The following is a 17415-nucleotide window of genomic DNA, read 5'->3' on the forward strand; positions in this document are numbered from 1 at the left end:
AGAATTTCAGAGCCAAACCCACTTACGCGTGAGAAGCACAGATAAGTTAGTGAACCTCCACACCTTATAGTCAGTTTCTTGAATGCAAAGATTACTTTCCCGTAGTATAAGCTGCTGGTTTATACCAAGTCTTATTTTGTGGCCCAGGCTGGCCTTGAGTTCCTAACTCTTCTGTCTCAGCCTCCTGGGTGCTGAGAAAGCTGACCTGTGCCACTCTTGGCTTACGGCTGTTGTTTCTCAAGCTAGGGTCTGGGTGGCGGCCTGTGAGTAGGAGAGTTGTATCCTGCAGGGCTGGGGAAGTGTGGGGAAGGGTAGGTGGGGGTGTCAGGGTCAGTGTAACAGTGAGACACAGGAGTGAAATCTAAATAATCAAGACAGAAAACACGGTCTCCAAAACAGTTAGAATAAGACGAGGATGAGGCTCTTAGTAAGCACAGTGCAGAAAGTAGAAGTCGAGTGACCTGACGCTCCTGTCTCCTTGTCCCACAGTGAGAAGGGCACTATCGTTCCCGGCTATGATTTCTTGGTGAATTCTGTGTGGCCGGAAATAGTTGGAGGACTAGAGGAAAAGCTACCCTCACTCTTCAACCCTGGGGACCCTGACGCCTTTCACCAGGTAATGGCTTGTCACTTGGAAAAATACCCTGTGCCTTGGGAAAGTCACAGTTTCATTGATGTAGTTTCAGGCTACTGAAAGGCAAACTGTGATTGTCGATGGAGTGTTTTCACTGAACACACACTGCCTCTTTCAAGTGTGGCTATGAGAATGCTCTCGTTTCACCTTCAGATTGTATTTCTATGTATGTGTGAGTAGATGGGTCTGTGCACACGAGTGCAGGATTCAGAAAACGTCAGGTCCCAGAACTGGGGTTACTTACAGTAGATTGTCAGCTTCATGACGTGTGTGCTGGGAACCAAACTCAGGCCCTCTACAAGAACCATATGCAGGGGACCCAAGAGAGGGCTCAATGGTTAGGAACACTGGCTGTTCTTCCAGAGAACAAAGGTAGGTCCCTAGCACCCACATAACGGTTTGCAACTGCTTATAGCTCAGTTCCAGGGGGCCTGAAGCCTCTTCTGACTTCCTCAGGCACCAGACTTGCAATTGGCACAGACATCATACAGGCAAACATCACAGCCATTTACAGAGAAGGAAGCTAACTGCTGAGCTGCCTTTCCAACCCATTCTCATCTTAGATTGCGGTCATAAGTCAATCTAGAGGCCGTTGTGTATAGATACACACGACACTTTCTACATTTCTCTAAAAAGTCTTAAAACGTCACAAAACCAAATCCATGCAGTTGTTTTTCATGAAAACTCAGCTGAGGGCTGGGTAAGAGCTCCCGTGTGGGAAGGCATGGGAGCCTGAGTTCTGATCCCCAGCACCTCCCACCGCGTGACGTATATCGTGGTGGAGAGGAGCAAGCCGTGAAGATCGCAGGAGCCGCATGTGTGCTTGCTGCCCACTGTGGCTGACAGCGTGCACCACAGGTGTCTGAGCTGGTGGCTGCTGAGCCCTGCCGGGGCGCTTGCTCTGGAGCCTGGTTGGTTGGGCTCTTTCTCATAAGCCGTATTTATTTCAGTTAGTGACTTTAAAGGCGTAGTGGGATGCACTCTGCTCCTCTCTGCTCTGCTTCACTTCTGTGTTTACCTCCCCTCCCCTTTCTTTCTCCTTCTCTTCCTGCCCTCTAGTAATTTAGGCTGTGGAGGATTTTCTCCTTTATACTGATTTTTCCCATCTACAGAGGCAGGCGTGTGCTCCCTCTTCACTCAATAAACTTAGAGAGGATTCACGTTCTGTGCGGTCTTCCTCACAGGAGCTCCCGGTGCTGCTCCCTGCCACTTCCTGTGTGGTGTGTTTAACACTAGGCATTTCTGTGAATGCTCCCCTCCTGCTGTTGACTGCTGCTCCCTGGGGGGTCAGCACATCCCTCTTCCTAATCGTGTTTCTCTTGGAAGGCTCTATAGCAACAAGTCTCAATCTGTGGGTCACAACCTGTTCATGGGGGTCCTATGACCCTTTCACAGAGGTCACATATCAGATGTTCTGCATATCCGATATTTACACTATGATTCATAACAGTAGCAAAACTACAGATATGAAGTAGCAGCAAAATAATTTTATGGTTGGGGTCACCACAACATGAGGAACCCATTAAAGGGTCAGATCATTAGGAAGGTTGAGAACCACTGCCTCATAGTGAGGCTTACTGACAACACACGTCATGTCTTTAATAGTAAGGCTTCTGATAGCACGTGTCTTGCCTTTATAATACAATCAGCTGGCTTGTCTGTATGTAATGACCCTGCTTTTCTTTTGGGAAGGTAGTTTGCTCTGAGGTCAAACTCCAAAGCTCGACTGAAGACCAGTGTTTTCATCCATTCTGGCGTGGTCGCGTGTGTTGTCTCCCAGCTGGTACTTTATTCCTCAGGCTTTGGATCCTCCTCAGCCCCTTGCTGTCGCTGCACTCTGCATGGTGCTCAGGATCTTCCTTCTGGGCAGCGACGGTGTCCTCAGTTGTGCCTGAACGGTCTGTCTCTCCTGAGCGTTCAGGGCTCCATGCTAATTACCTTCTTGGTCATTTCTGGTTCTGTGGGTGTTCTCTTTTTTTTTTTTTTTTCGGAGCTGGGGACCAAACCCAGGGCCTTGTGGTTGCTAGGCAAGTGCTCTACCACTGAGCTAAATCCCCAACCCTCTGTGGGTGTTCTAATCTGCTGTTTAATGTTAGTACTCCCCGCTGTCTGATGTTAGTGCTCCCCACTGTCTGATGTTAGTGCTCCCCACTGTCTCACGTTAGTGCTCCCCACTGTCTCACGTTAGTGCTCCCCACTGTCTCATGTTAGTGCTCCCCACTGTCTAGAGAGGCACAGGAAACTTAGCTGAGACTTTGGCTCACACAGGTTTGGAGCTTGTACCAGAGAAACCCGTTTGTCCGCTATGCTGTTTGTCCTGCATGTAGAATATTGAATGATGTGGTGACTTGTGTTTTCCATGAGCTGTGTAAGCAGGCCTCATGATTTTAGAAACGGTATATTTTAGACTGGATACTATACGTGGGGTGAAGGAGCGTGTATATGTGAGCTGATCGGGGGTCTTCCTGAATTGTTGTGTTCTTCAGACACTCATGTGGACCATGGTGGCTCCGCAGAGGTTTGGGCTCAGAAGGGAACCTTTCTGAGAGAACCTGAACTCCAAATTCTAGACCAGGACTGAGCAGGCCTCCTGGCCCAGGGTTAGTGGCTGCATTTCCGTGGGTATCCATCACTTCTTTGAAGAAATGCCTCCGTCTTGAAGCCCATGCCACAGTTCTTCTGAAAGAGTGGGCCTTTGTACTCCTTCAGCCTTGCTGTTTCCAGAGACAGTTCAGGTACCTTTGTCTCAGCTCCATAAACCTAGAATATCCCACAGAGTAAGAGGTCCCTGAACTAGTTAAAAATATTCAAGATCTGTGTCTTAGTCTCCAGTGAAGGTCCTGTCTGTGTGACAGGAACTATGTTCGGGGATTTGGTGACATGGGATTGAGCCCTATCTGACTGAGAAAGTCCAGCACGGTTTGCAGGGAGCCTGGGACTTAGAGAATGGAGACCCCACAGAAGGCAAGTGTAGCCTGCTGTGTTTCCTAGCTGTGTCTGGTTGCCATGGTGACGGTGCACATGTTTAGTGTGTCCATCTGTCCTGTCGTCTTCATCCACAGGAATCATACAATGTCTCCTCCAGTGCATTTTCTTTCCTCATTTCCTTTTAAAAGACTTCTGCATCCTTCGACTTAATCTTCTGTCCGTGATCCCATGGGAAGACAGGGCTGCTGGGAAGCAGAGTGTTATTTAGGAAGCCCTGGCCTTGTAGCAGAACACCCGGCTTCAGATAGGCTTTTCCCTCCCACCTGGGGAGTGGCAGAGTCTGTGGTCATGGCCAAAGCTCTAATGAAGGAGAAGTTGGAGTTGTTAGGAGGCTGCCCTGAGGACAGTCGCTCCCGCCTGCTTCCGTGTTGACCTTTGCAGTCTTGGTGCAGTTCTGAGCATGTGCGTCTGACTATCTCGCTGGCTGACGGGGAAGATCCCACCGTGTGTTCTTGTTCTAGAAATACACGGTGAGCATGGACTTCGTGAGGAGGTTTGAGCGGCAGTGTGGATCCCAGGCCAGCGTAAAGCGACTGCGAGCACATCCCGCCTACCTCAGCTTCAGCAATAAGTGGAACTTGCCGGTTTACTTCCAGATAAGGTCGGTCCCTCACTGCATCCCTTTCCACAGATGCTGGGAAATAGATGTTCAGTCCCTGGCGGGAAAGTAATCCCACATGACCCACATAGCTGTAGATTGTGCAGAGGAGTGAGGTTTCTGGAGTATGCTGCTAGGACATTCATGTGAGTGTACAGTTTGCAGTTCCTTCTACTATGTGGACTCCGTGGCGTGAAGGTTTAGGTAACTTTACTGCCTCTCCCTGTCCTTTCTCAGAGCTGCATGTCCACAGCACATAAGCACTTCATGCTGTCTGGTAGTTAGAGCAGAGGAAAGCGGCGCCCTCCACACTAGGTGGCCACAGTGCCATTTTGTCAGAGTGCTTTATTTCCCCATAGACCATGATGCTTAGGGGAAGATGTGAGTAGAATCTTTCCCCAAACCCAGATGTTAGAGGTTAGATGTTCCCTCTCCTTCTGAGCTCCCACAGACAGTGACATCTGAAGGCCACAGCAGGGCTGCTCGGGGCTGCTCGGGGCTGCTCGGGGCTGCTCGGGGCTCACCCTGGTGTAGCAGCTTTGCAGGATGCTCGGTTCAGCAGCAGCACACGTCTCACTGCTGTGTGGAGCTGTCAGGGCTCCACACCCATTGTTTCCATGAGCTGTCATCAGCACTCACATAACTTGGGTCTCGAGCCTTTACCTGGTTTGCTGACTAAGCCTCAGGCTCTCTGTGGGTGCTGTGTTCTAGTCCACTGACAACCGTAGCAGGGATGCATCCTCACTCAGGCTTCTTCCATGGTTCCACCTTTCCACTGTGGACAGGAGAGCCAGGCCTTTGGCCTGCATCAGCCTGCTTACCTGTGTTTTGTGTAGAATTTGAAAGGTGATGTGGGGCTGAGGCGGAGTTCTAGGCTGTGCACCTCCACCCCCCGAAGCCCTTTCTCTGCTCCTTGCACCTGATCTCTGCTTCTTAGGCTGCTCTTGGGCTCTCACCACCTCTCTCTGTTTCCTGTTCCTTCTGTGTCTTCCCACTGCTCCTCCTGTGTCTTCCCGCTGCTCCTCCTGTGTCTTCCCGCTGCGGTTGCCAAGACCAGACTGTTGTTGGCTTCCCTGGCACCTATCAGGTCATTACCACAGATGACTCTTGAGTGTCACTGAGATGAACTCGTCTTGAACGTTAGTCAGGATTCCCCATTACTGAGGGAATTAGCAAGTGACTGCAGCCTAGAAACAGTGCCCAGGGAAGCAGCCAGTTGTCAAACACACTGCCTCTGTTAGTGAAGCCGGTCTGATGCATGGCTGGACGCTGGGTCTGCTGCCATCAGGATGTAGCTGCAACAGGAAGGTCAGCAGAGGTTGAAGGGCACGTGCACTGAGCCCAGGGCTGACTTGGGCCTTAGGGTCTTCCTCAAGTGGCAAAGGCAGGTGCCAAGCTTTCTGTGTCTTGGCTTAGGGTGTTTCTTCACTGTGGTGTTGCTGACACACGGGATTGGAGACAACACTGCATGGCCTTGAGCTGTTACTAGAGAGTGGGACTAAGGGGATCCTCTCAGTAAGGCTTGGGTGACATGTATGGAGACTGACTGCAGATAGCAAAGAACCCTGCAGAGCAGCGGCTTCGTCTGGGAGTTTATCTCTGATACAGTGAAGAGGAAAAGGGCACCGGGCCATGCTGAGAATACCAGGTGTCCGTGGGCAGGAGAGGAGACTACGCAGGGGGAGGCATCTTGCAGATGCACCCTAACATGACACTGACCCATGTCCTTCTTCCTCAGGTTCAGAGAAGTGGCAGGATCCTTAGAAGCATCCCTCACAGATGGGCTAGAAGACGCCCCAGGTAAGTTCAACAGGAAACAGCAGGCGTCCTGAAGGGGCTTGTTGAGCTTACCAGCCAGCTCAGCCCTGGTCCTGAGCATGCTCCTGCCTTTTCTCACCAGGCAGGGATTTGGGCTGTAAGGACACTGGCATACAATCTTAACAACAACAACAAAAACAAAACAAAACAAAAAAGGCCCCCATACCATGCTGAGTAGGCACTCTGTAGTAAGGTAACAGGCCGAGCAGGCGCTCTTAGTAAGATAACAGGCTGAGCAGGCGCTCTGTAGTAAGCTAACAGGCTGAGCAGGCACTCTGTAGTAAGATAACAGGCCGAGCAGGCACTCTGTAGTAAGATAACACACTGAGCAGGCACTCTGTAGTAAGGTAACACACTGAGCAGGCACTCTGTAGTAAGGTAACAGGCTGAGCAGGCACTCTGTAGTAAGATAACACACTGAGCAGGCGCTCTGTAGTAAGGTAACAGGCTGAGCAGGCGCTCTGTAGTAAGGTAACACACTGAGCAGGCACTCTGTAGTGAGCTAACAGGCTGAGCAGGCGCTCTGTAGTAAGGTAACACACTGAGCAGACACTCTGTAGTAAGGTAACAGGCTGAGCAGGCGCTCTGTAGTAAGGTAACACACTGAGCAGGCACTCTGTAGTAAGGTAACAGACTGAGCAGGCACTCTGTAGTAAGGTAACACAGCAGGCACTCTGTAGTAAGGTAACAGGCTGAGCAGGCACTCTGTAGTAAGGTAACAGGCTGAGCAGGCACTCTGTAGTGAGCTAACAGGCTGAGCAGGCACTCTGTAGTAAGGTAACACACTGAGCAGGCACTCTGTAGTGAGGTAACAGGCTGAGCAGGCACTCTGTAGTAAGGTAACACACTGAGCAGGCACTCTGTAGTAAGGTAACAGGCTGAGCAGGCGCTCTGTAGTAAGGTAACATACTGAGCAGGCACTCTGTAGTAAGATAACACACTGAGCAGGCACTCTGTAGTGAGCTAACAGGCTGAGCAGGCACTCTGTAGTAAGGTAACAGGCTGAGCAGGCACTCTGTAGTAAGATAACACACTGAGCAGGCACTCTGTAGTAAGATAACACACTGAGCAGACACTCTGTAGTAAGGTAACAGGCTGAGCAGGTGCTCTGTAGTAAGGTAACACACTGAGCAGACGCTCTGTAGTAAGGTAACAGGCTGAGCAGGCGCTCTGTAGTAAGGTAACACACTGAGCAGGCACTCTGTAGTAAGGTAACAGACTGAGCAGGCACTCTGTAGTAAGGTAACACACTGAGCAGGCACTCTGTAGTGAGCTAACAGGCTGAGCAGGCACTCTGTAGTAAGGTAACACACTGAGCAGGCACTCTGTAGTAAGGTAACAGGCTGAGCAGGCGCTCTGTAGTAAGGTAACATACTGAGCAGGCGCTCTGTAGTAAGATAACACACTGAGCAGGCACTCTGTAGTGAGCTAACAGGCTGATCAGGCACTCTGTAGTAAGGTAACAGGCTGAGCAGGCACTCTGTAGTAAGGTAACACTGAGCAGGCACTCTGTAGTGAGCTAACAGGCTGAGCAGGCACTCTGTAGTAAGGTAACACACTGAGCAGGCACTCTGTAGTGAGGTAACACACTGAGCAGGCACTCTGTAGTAAGGTAACAGTAAGCTGAGCAGGCACTCTGTAGTAAGGTAACATACTGAGCAGGCGCTCTGTAGTAAGATAACACACTGAGCAGGCACTCTGTAGTGAGCTAACAGGCTGAGCAGGCGCTCTGTAGTAAGGTAACAGACTGAGCAGGCACTCTGTAGTAAGGTAACACACTGAGCAGCTGTAGTAAGCTAACAGGCTGAGCAGGCGCTCTGTAGTAAGGTAACACACTGAGCAGGCACTCTGTAGTAAGGTAACAGGCTGAGCAGGCGCTCTGTAGTAAGGTAACACACTGAGCAGGCACTCTGTAGTAAGGTACTGAGCAGGCACTCTGTAGTAAGGTAACACACTGAGCAGGCACTCTGTAGTGAGCTAACAGGCTGAGCAGGCACTCTGTAGTAAGGTAACAGGCTGAGCAGGCACTCTGTAGTAAGGTAACAGGCTGAGCAGGCACTCTGTAGTAAGGTAACACACTGAGCAGGCACTCTGTAGTGAGCTAACAGGCTGAGCAGGCACTCTGTAGTAAGGTAACACACTGAGCAGGCACTCTGTAGTAAGATAACACACTGAGCAGACACTCTGTAGTAAGGTAACAGGCTGAGCAGGTGCTCTGTAGTAAGGTAAACACACTGAGCAGGCACTCTGTAGTAAGGTAACAGGCTGAGCAGGCGCTCTGTAGTAAGGTAACACACTGAGCAGGCACTCTGTAGTAAGGTAACAGACTGAGCAGGCACTCTGTAGTAAGGTAACAGGCTGAGCAGGCACTCTGTAGTAAGCTAACAGGCTGAGCAGGCACTCTGTAGTAAGGTAAGCTGAGTAACAGGCTGAGCAGGCAGGCTCTGTAGTAAGGTAACATACTGAGCAGGCGCTCTGTAGTAAGATAACACACTGAGCAGGCACTCTGTAGTGAGCTAACAGGCTGAGCAGGCACTCTGTAGTAAGGTAACAGGCTGAGCAGGCACTCTGTAGAGTAACACACTGAGCAGGCACTCTGTAGTGAGCTAACAGGCTGAGCAGGCACTCTGTAGTAAGGTAACACACTGAGCAGGCACTCTGTAGTGAGCTAACAGGCTAACAGGTAACACACTGAGCAGGCACTCTGTAGTAAGGTAACAGGCTGAGCAGGCACTCTGTAGTAAGGTAACAGGCTGAGCAGGCACTCTGTAGTAAGATAACACGCTGAGCAGGCACTCTGTAGTAAGGTAACAGGCTGAGCAGGCGCTCTGTAGTAAGGTAACAGGCTGAGCAGGCACTCTGTAGTAAGGTAACAGGCTGAGCAGGCGCTCTGTAGTAAGTAACACACTGAGCAGGCACTCTGTAGTAAGGTAACAGGCTGAGCAGGCACTCTGTAGTAAGGTAACAGGCTGAGCAGGCACTCTGTAGTAAGGTAACACACTGAGCAGGCACTCTGTAGTAAGGTAACACACTGAGCAGGCACTCTGTAGTGAGCTAACAGGCTGAGCAGGCACTCTGTAGTGAGCTAAGCTCCCAGACATTTCACTTTGTGTTCAGCAAATAGAAAGCAGTCCTGGTTCGTGAATTCCTTGCCTTACAGAGATGACTGCAAAGGACCCTTTATAAAGTTCCAAATGGATCTTTTCCTCCAGGATGCAGCATGTCAGGGCTGTGCTCCTGTGTGCAGTCGCTGTGCCCTCCAGTTTCTGTGATCAGCTCTTGAGATTGGGCACATTGGTGTGGAATGGCTGTAGATTCGATCAGTTAGCTGTAGACGTCTGCGGTTCACCCTCCTCCTGCCCCCAACCCAGCTATGAGAAGGCAGCACCTGGCTCTGCGTGCCCCTTTCCCTTCTAAGGGTGACTCAGAGGGACACAAGCCAGGCCTCCTGGGATTCTGGGTAGGTGGCAGCTGCAGGTGCTCAGACTTATGACACACGCTCTTGGTAGCCATTGAGATACAGCGCATTTCTGTGGCACACAGGCTCCAGGTTCTCCTCCCTGGCACAGCCCAGTCTGACCTGAACCTTCGTTCTGAGTCATAGAGTTGTCTCTGTCCATCTCTACAGTAGTCATAAGGATCGACCTTCTTTGTGGGTAGTAGCCAGCCTGAGGCAGGGAAAGCTGAAGTGTAAGCTCGCACACTGCCACTCACCATGCAGCTGTCGAGCATCGTGTTTGATGCTAGCTCCCATGCCTGGAAACCGTGTTAGGTGAGTTAGCAAACACCACACTGAAGACCTGTGGTCTTGGGCCGCTCTAGACCTCTGTTGGCCGCAGCTGTGCAGCGTGCCCTGTTCTGTACTCGAGTTGTGCGCCAGTACCTAGAGTTGGACAGCAGCCTAACTGGATAGCGAGCCCTGAGTCCGTGCTTTTTCTCCAGCTGGAAGTCCGTATTGCCTTCTGGCTTCTCACAGAACATGGATCAGTCTGAGCAAATGCTGGTCCGATGAGATGTTCCTGCCTTTGTTGGCACATCGTCTGTGGAGGCTCACGCTGCAGATTCTGGCCCGATTCTCTGTGTTTGTCAGTGAGGTGAGTGGGCACCATGCAGCCCCCCTCAATCCAGCTATTCCTGGGTGGACCTCGAGGGGCATGTGGCTAAACCCCCACAGGGGTCCAGAGTGTCCCAGGCATGTGGCTAAACCCCCACAGGAGTCCAGAGTGTCCCAGGCATGTGGCTAAACCCCCACAGGGGTCCAGAGTGTCCCAGGCATGTGGCTAAACCCCCACAGGAGTCCAGAGTGTCCCAGGCATGTGGCTGAACCCCCACAGGGGTCCAGAGTGTCCCAGGCATGTGGCTAAACCCCCACAGGGGTCCAGAGTGTCCCAGGCATGTGGCTGAACCCCCACAGGGGTCCAGAGTGTCCCAGGCATGTGGCTAAACCCCCACAGGGGTCCAGAGTGTCCCAGGCATGTGGCTAAACCCCCACAGGGGTCCAGAGTGTCCCAGGCATGTGGCTCAACCCCCACAGGGGTCCAGAGTGTCCCAGGCATGTGGCTCAACCCCCACAGGGGTCCAGAGTGTCCCGTGGTGTCAGATGCAGCTGTGGGCACCTGACCACATGCTCAGGGTTAATACTGAGAGGTCCCACCCTAGTAACTTTCTCATCTCAAAACCAGATTCCTAAAGCACCCTGAAAAAAATGTTCATTTTAATGAAAAAGAACAAAAACAAAAGTAAATGAGTTTAAGTTGTAAACAGTGAGGTGATCATCAAACCGGACGTTGTTACCCTCCGTTCTAGGCTCTCCGGATCCTCCTGAGTCAGTCAAGTGCATCAGCTCTCTGTTCTCGCTGTTACTGGCACACGGGCAAGCCCAAGGCTCTTGTCCCCAGGAGGCTGGCGTCACTAACAACTGAGCAACAGCTTTAGGTCCTTGCAGACATCGGTGTTCAGAGCCACCTCAGGGACACCCTCAGTGACACACATAAGCCAGTCCTCATGGTGCAGAAATCTAGAAACAGGGAGACAGTCTTCAAAAAGGAGCAGACCACATAGGGCAGGGCAGTGGCATTCACATGCTGTGTCCGGAGCAGAGCACAGGCTTAGAGCAGCTGAGGCCCAGCACAAGTCCTGTGGGCTTGGGACAGTCAGCACCTTTAGTTCTTTGTACATTGGCCAGATGGCCTCTGTGTGTGGCTGTGGTGAGGATGTACCGTGAGCTGAGGTACCAGGAGGAAGGGAGGCTCTGTGGAAGGTGGGGCAGAGGAAGTGCTGTCCTCACCCCCTCTGCTCACGGACTTCCTCAGGCTTCCCTGCCCCACTGGCTGTCCAGAAGACACGACAGTAAGAACAGCAGGGCCAAGGCTGCCTGAGAGAGACTGCTGTCCACTGCAGCCAGTGTGTGTGTGCGCTGTCCACCGCAGCCAGTGTGTGTGTGCAGAGCTCCTGCGCGCGTATGAACGCCCCATGTCTTGGTGGGAGTGTTTGATCCTTAAAATTCTTTTTCAGCTTTCTGTCAGGCCCATCTCCAATGAAAGTGCCAAGGAGACTAAAAAGCCTTTGGCAGGCAGCAAAGACCCTTCGGACGACCACGGAAGCCATCCTTCAGAAGCAGGCGCTGTGCCCATCTCCAGCACTCAGCTGGTGTATGTGGTCTCAGACCTGGGCAGGCTGCAGGAATGGGTAAGCTTCGCTGCCCTGGTAGATGCATGGATCTGTGAACCGTGGGGTCCTGTGCACCCTACGAGGACCCTACAGGATGTTTCCCTCCTTGGTACTCTGAGTGCGCTGTGCCCACTGCTCCTTGCTCTCAGGAAAAGGCTAACCCTCGGCCTCCGCAGGCTCTACCATTATCAGCTCAGCCATCGTGGGCACGGCCTATGGTGGGCTGACCTGTAGCTACTCCCAATTCACTGCCCCCGCCGTCTGAGAGAGTCAATGGAATGAGAGTCCCCACCCACCTTCTCTGTGGGCCCATGGTTTGCTCCCAGCATTTAGAGAACTTTATGGACACAGAGTTTACACCTTCAGATAGATTCTGCTTTTCACAGTTTATATTTTGTGTGATTGAACAAATATCCTGTGAGTTCAGAGAAAACATGGCCTATTCACTGTGAACAGTTCCGGTGTCATGGAGAGCTGTAAAATGAGTTTCTGCTTTTCTGCCTTCAGTGGCCGTGAAGGCCGTGCAGCCAGCTGCCCCATGCTGTGCCCAGTGGCTGCGGAAGTGAGAGCCTGGTGGGAACTTTACCTACAGGCTCTGACACAGGCTTCAACACTTGTTACTCCTGTCTGAGGTTGTGGGTGCAAAGCTGCTCGTTCTGATTAAAAGGAAGAACTAGTGTCCAAAATGTGTTTCAGCTTCCAGACCTCCTGGAGACAGTCAGGCTGAAACTCGAGATGGTCGGCTTTAAGAATTTCTCATCTATCTCAGGTAAGAGTGGACCCGACTCCAGATAAGAAATACCTTAACGTGCAATGCTGTAGACTCAGAGTTTAGACGAAACTCCACTCCACTCCAGCCATAAATCCTTAGCTGTTTCTGTGTGTCGCTCTTTGATTTGACTTCTATAAACCAGATTGCTGTTTTATACGAATGACCTGATTTATTAGCACACTCTAAACGCCATGGTCACGTTTTAATGAAGCGGGACCAGTGCCTCATTCCACTGCCCTGTGTTACAGCGGCCCTGGAAGACTCCCAGAGTGCTTTGTCTGCCCATGTACCAGCTCTGAGTAGCAGGATTGTGCAGGACCTGAGCGAGTCTTGCTTCGGTTATCTGAAGAGTGCCCTGGAGGTGCCCAGGCTTTACCGCAGGACCAATAAGGTCAGTGTCACTCGTGGGGAAGCTCTGTGGTGTGCAGGGCCAGGGAGATGTGGATCGCAGTCAGACCTTAGGGTGGACTGAGGTCAAGGGTCAGGAGCCAGCTGCCAGCAAACCCACAGCGTGCGCATGGCCCTGTGGGCTTTCGATATTAAGGAAAACTACCTTTTGTATGTGTGTGAGTCCTGTCTGACCTGGAACTCACTACATAAGCCAGGGTGGCCTCAATTCCACAGACATCTGCTTGCCTCTCTGCCTCTGAGTGCTGGCATTAAAGGTGTGCAGTACCACACCAGCCTGGAAAAGTACTTTCTTTAAAAAATAAGGAAGCAATTAAATTTTTATTTTACTTGCTGTATACGACTTTCTCCCACGCGCACGTATAAGCACCATGTGCCTGCCTGTTGGATCCCCTGGAACTGGGGTTACAGATGGATGCTGGGAATCTGGGTCCTGTGCAAGAGCAGCAAGTGTTCTCAGTGACGTCTTCTTTCCAGCACCAAGGAACCATTTAAAGCATTTCCAAGTCTTACTCATTTAAATGTATTTTGTCTTCATAGATTCCCCTCAAGTTTTAATTAATCTTAGTCCTGCAAATCATTATTGGAAATGCCTGGTTTTCCTTGTTCCTTTAGTGAACACAGTAGCATTAAGGCTATGTCAGCGGCCAGTGAGGTAGCCCGGGGTAGGGCGCTTGTTGCCCAGAGCACGGGCACCGGTGCAGCAGAGGCTTTGGTGGGTGCTGGGGCTGTGGCAGAGCCACTGAGGATTCCCAGCCCATCTTCATGCATTCTCCCCGTGTTCCCGCCCTCTGGTGACTGGTTCTTCCTCCGCTTGTCTTTCACAGTCAGGTGAAGGGTTAGACCTAGTTTAGTGCCTTTCTGATTTCCCCAGACTCTCAGGAACTGTAACAATGACCTATGGCCTTCCTTTTGCTTATGTGCAGGGGCCCAGCTACTGTTAGCAAGATTTCTTGCAAGATTTCTGGAGTATAGGGAGGGATCCCTTGTTGACCACAGTTTGTGTGAGGTGGCTTTCCTCTTGTTTATTGTTATCACCATCATTGCCATTGTCATCTCATTGTCATCGACACCTTGAGAACAGGGCTTTATTCTGTATCCCAGGCTAGCTTAGAATTCATTATGTAGCTGAGGTTACCCTCAAGTACGTGGCAGTCCTATGCCTGAGCCTTCTAAGTGCTGGGCTTACAAGTGTGAGCCACGGTGTCCAGCTGTCCCTTTTCATGTTAAAGTTTGACTGGCAAAGTCCTTTGTGGTAGCCACACCTGTAATCCCCACAGGCTGAGAGGAGGCTCAAGTTTGATGCCGTCCAGAGCTGCAAAGTCAGGCTCTGACTCAAATGAGCAAACCGAGGAGAGTTAGCGACTGCAGTAGAATTACCACTTGTAACAAAGTATCCTGCTTTGCCATTTATTGTTGGGCCGGAAGCCCCTTAGCTGGGCCGGGCCTGGGCACATTCCAGGGGCCTTCCTTTTTCCTTCTGTTTGGTGTGTGAATGTGCACAGCACATCAGTCCCCCCTGAGCTCCGGGGCAGTCTTCACTGGCAGGGCAGGGGACCAAGTCCTCTCTCTGTGCCGTCCTGTTACTTAACAGGTTGTAGCACTAGCCCTGGGCATCTGTCTAGGGAGGAGTCAGGACTCAGCCCTGTGCATCCTGCCTCAGAATCAAGCCTGATGTGGAGCAGAGGCAGGGGGTCACCTTCTTGGCGCACTGCTGCCCCGGGTGGTTTCTGTGGCCCTCTGGTCGCTTCTGGGAGGGATAGAGCTGTTTGCTGAGCATTAATGGTCTGAGACTTTATTTCTTTGTGTCCCTAACTCCTGTTTACGATGGCATTCCAGGAGGTCCCCAGCACAGCCTCTTCATATGTGGACAGTGCCCTGAAGCCACTGTACCAGCTTCAGAGTGGACATGGGGACAAGGTGCAGCCAGCAGTGATGCAGCGCTGGCTGCAGGAAGCTCTGTCTGACAGCACACACAAGTAAGCTCGTGGGCTCGGGGAGCTGCCCCGCTGCACTCTGACAAGGGCTGCTGGAGCAGTGGGCTGCTCTTAGATATCACAGCTGTGACGGACAAGGCATGAGCGGGCCACTGATCCACCTCCTCCCTTACTGCCCTCCCTGCCCTGGCTCGGCACAGCCAGGTCCTTCCTCTCCTCAGCAGGATTAGATTTGCAGGAGATTTACCACTTGTAACAAAGTATCCTCCAGCTGTCCGAGATGATGGGAGGGAGGGACCGTGCATGTAAAGTTGATGGCTGCAGAAGTAGCTGACTGGATCTCTTCCCTCATGGCCTCTTGGCTCCGGGGTGGAGTTTGCCTGGCACTCCTACAGTCCTGGCTTCCATCTCTAGCACAGAAAAGACGGAAGCTGTCTGCCATGATGGAGACAGGAAACATGACAGGCAGCTGTCTGCCATGATGGAGACAGGAAACATGACAGGCAGCACATTTTCCGGTCGAGCTGCTGTGTATGTGATGGCCATCTTAGGAACCTCTTCTTTACAAAGCGAGTTCCTGCATGGTGTCACCGGTATCTGTTCCCAGCCTGTCATTGCCATCTTGTGTCCAAGGTACTTTGAGACTGTGTCGGACGTGCTGAGTTCCGTGAGGAAGATGGAGGAAAGCCTGAAGCGCCTCAAACAAGCCAGGAGATCCCCGGCCACCAACCCTGTCAGCTCCAGTGGCGGCATGAGTGATGACGACAAGATCCGGCTGCAGCTGGCTCTGGATGTGGAGCACCTGGGAGAACAGGTGCCCGCAACGCGCGCCTGCTTTGAGGGCCAGGCTAGCCAAGGCTTGGGTGTCACCCCCCTAGGGCCAACAATAGAACAGAGTCAGGCCCAACTTGCTGTGAAGAAGGGTGTGTGCCAGGAAGTGGGCGATAGAAAAGGCAGAGGGACCCAGCGTGTCCTCTCCCACCCAACAGCAGGTGACCGGTGCTTCAGCTCTCGCCCAGGCTGTCAGCAGAGCTGCCCCTGCTGCCCGCAGTCCTGAGCCAGCGGCAGGGCCTGCAGCCTCCTGCCCTGTGCCGTGTTAAGCACCGACTTTGACGTCAGGGAGGATGGCTGACGGCAGCTCTAAGACCTCCTAAGAGGGTGCAGCGATATCCACAGTCCCACCCTTTACAAATGTGGGAAACTGCCTGTTATCCCAAATTCAGGATGCCTAGGCAGGAGGATTGCCATGAGTGGGATTGTAAGACCCCATATCAAAAGCAGATAGTGAGGTAGCAGCCTGCAGATACCTGCCGCCATGTTTACTCTGTAAGGAATTTGAAGTTTTTCATGAGCGAGACATGGGCAGAGCAAGAAGTAGGGATGTGCGGTCCCTGCTGCTGTTCAGGTGGGACACGCGGCAGCCACAGAGCACTGCCATGCTGCGTGTCTTGGCCCATTGCTCTCTGAGAGGTGCTGAGAAGATGGAGAGCTCAGACGTGCTTTGTGGGAAACTCTTCAACTAAAAAATAATCTGCGGGGTTGGGAATTTAGCTCAGCGTTAGAGCACTTGCCTAGCGAGTGCAAGGCCCTGGGTTCGGTCCCCAGCTCCGAAAAAAAGAAAAAAAAAATCTGCTTCTCTGTCCTCTGCACGTGGGTTTCTCTCTCCTAGCATTTCCTGAAGCCCACAGAAGAGACTCCTACCCTGGCTAGAGTCTAGTGTGGTGGGCTGAGGGGTTCAGACGTGCTAGCTTCTTGGAATGGGAAGCTCGGGACCCACACTGGGTTTGCACTAAGCCAGCCCTCGGCTCTAACAGAAAACCTTCCCCTCCTTCCTCTGGGACACTTTCCACCTTAGTGGGGCAGGGTCGGTTTGTCCTGGCTTTAATGGTGGCCTTATCACGGTGACAATTCATTCTCATGGCCTTTGCAGATCCAAAAGATGGGCTTGCAGACCAGTGACATCAAGAGCTTCCCGGCCCTCACGGAGCTTGTCCTTGCTGCCAGGGACCAGGCAGCTGCAGAGCAGCCCTAGGCGTCCTGGAGTGGGGAAGAAAGCAACCCTTGTCCTCCGAGTCACCTAGCAACGCCTGCACCGTGCCTGCGTGTGGGGCGTCTTTCACCAGAAAGAACCAAAGCTTTTCCATTGTATGGAAGACAGTTTTATGACATTTGAAGCTTTTCGCTATAGTTTACAGAACAAATTGTTTTATTTTTATTGTAAATCTTGGTGTAGACAAGCTGATTTCTACAATAGGGTAAAAGTAATCTACAATGTGGCTACTGGGCTGTCCTGGCCCTGCAGGGGAAGCACTGGGCGGGATGCGCCAGTGCGGAGTAGAGCATTGCCCCCAGCCCTCCGACCCGGGAGATACCCCAGGCCTGCGCCTCCTTAGAGGACACAAAGTGGCCGCCCAGCTAGGCACAGAGGAAGAGCACTACTGATCTTGCTGTCCACACCTCCGTCAGAGCCAGAGTGGCAGTAAAGATTCATCCCTAAATAAAAGAAGTACCTGCTGCACACGTTGTGAGTTCAGTCCCAGTGGCCCTCGCATGCCTGCCTTCAGTGACACGCATCCCTGTGGCACAGATG

At 52.0% G+C, this 17415-nt stretch overlaps 1 protein-coding gene across 1 annotated transcript in view; it reads left to right on the forward strand.

The window, feature by feature from the left end:
• Cog2 (component of oligomeric golgi complex 2) overlaps positions 1-17116 on the forward strand; it is a 33606-nt gene extending 16490 nt beyond the window's left edge. The window contains exons 9-18 of the mRNA XM_032887591.1: positions 490-616; positions 4084-4223; positions 5959-6020; positions 9981-10132; positions 11553-11726; positions 12405-12477; positions 12729-12871; positions 14728-14867; positions 15459-15639; positions 16756-17116. Coding sequence (XP_032743482.1) covers positions 490-616; positions 4084-4223; positions 5959-6020; positions 9981-10132; positions 11553-11726; positions 12405-12477; positions 12729-12871; positions 14728-14867; positions 15459-15639; positions 16756-16857 — 1294 coding nt within the window. The 3' untranslated portion in view covers positions 16858-17116. The remainder of the gene's footprint in view (positions 1-489; positions 617-4083; positions 4224-5958; positions 6021-9980; positions 10133-11552; positions 11727-12404; positions 12478-12728; positions 12872-14727; positions 14868-15458; positions 15640-16755) is intronic.
• The last annotated feature ends 299 nt before the right edge of the window (positions 17117-17415 follow it).

This window comes from Rattus rattus, chromosome 17 (genome assembly GCF_011064425.1).
Source record: "Rattus rattus isolate New Zealand chromosome 17, Rrattus_CSIRO_v1, whole genome shotgun sequence".
Classification (NCBI taxonomy): Eukaryota; Metazoa; Chordata; class Mammalia; order Rodentia; family Muridae; genus Rattus; species Rattus rattus.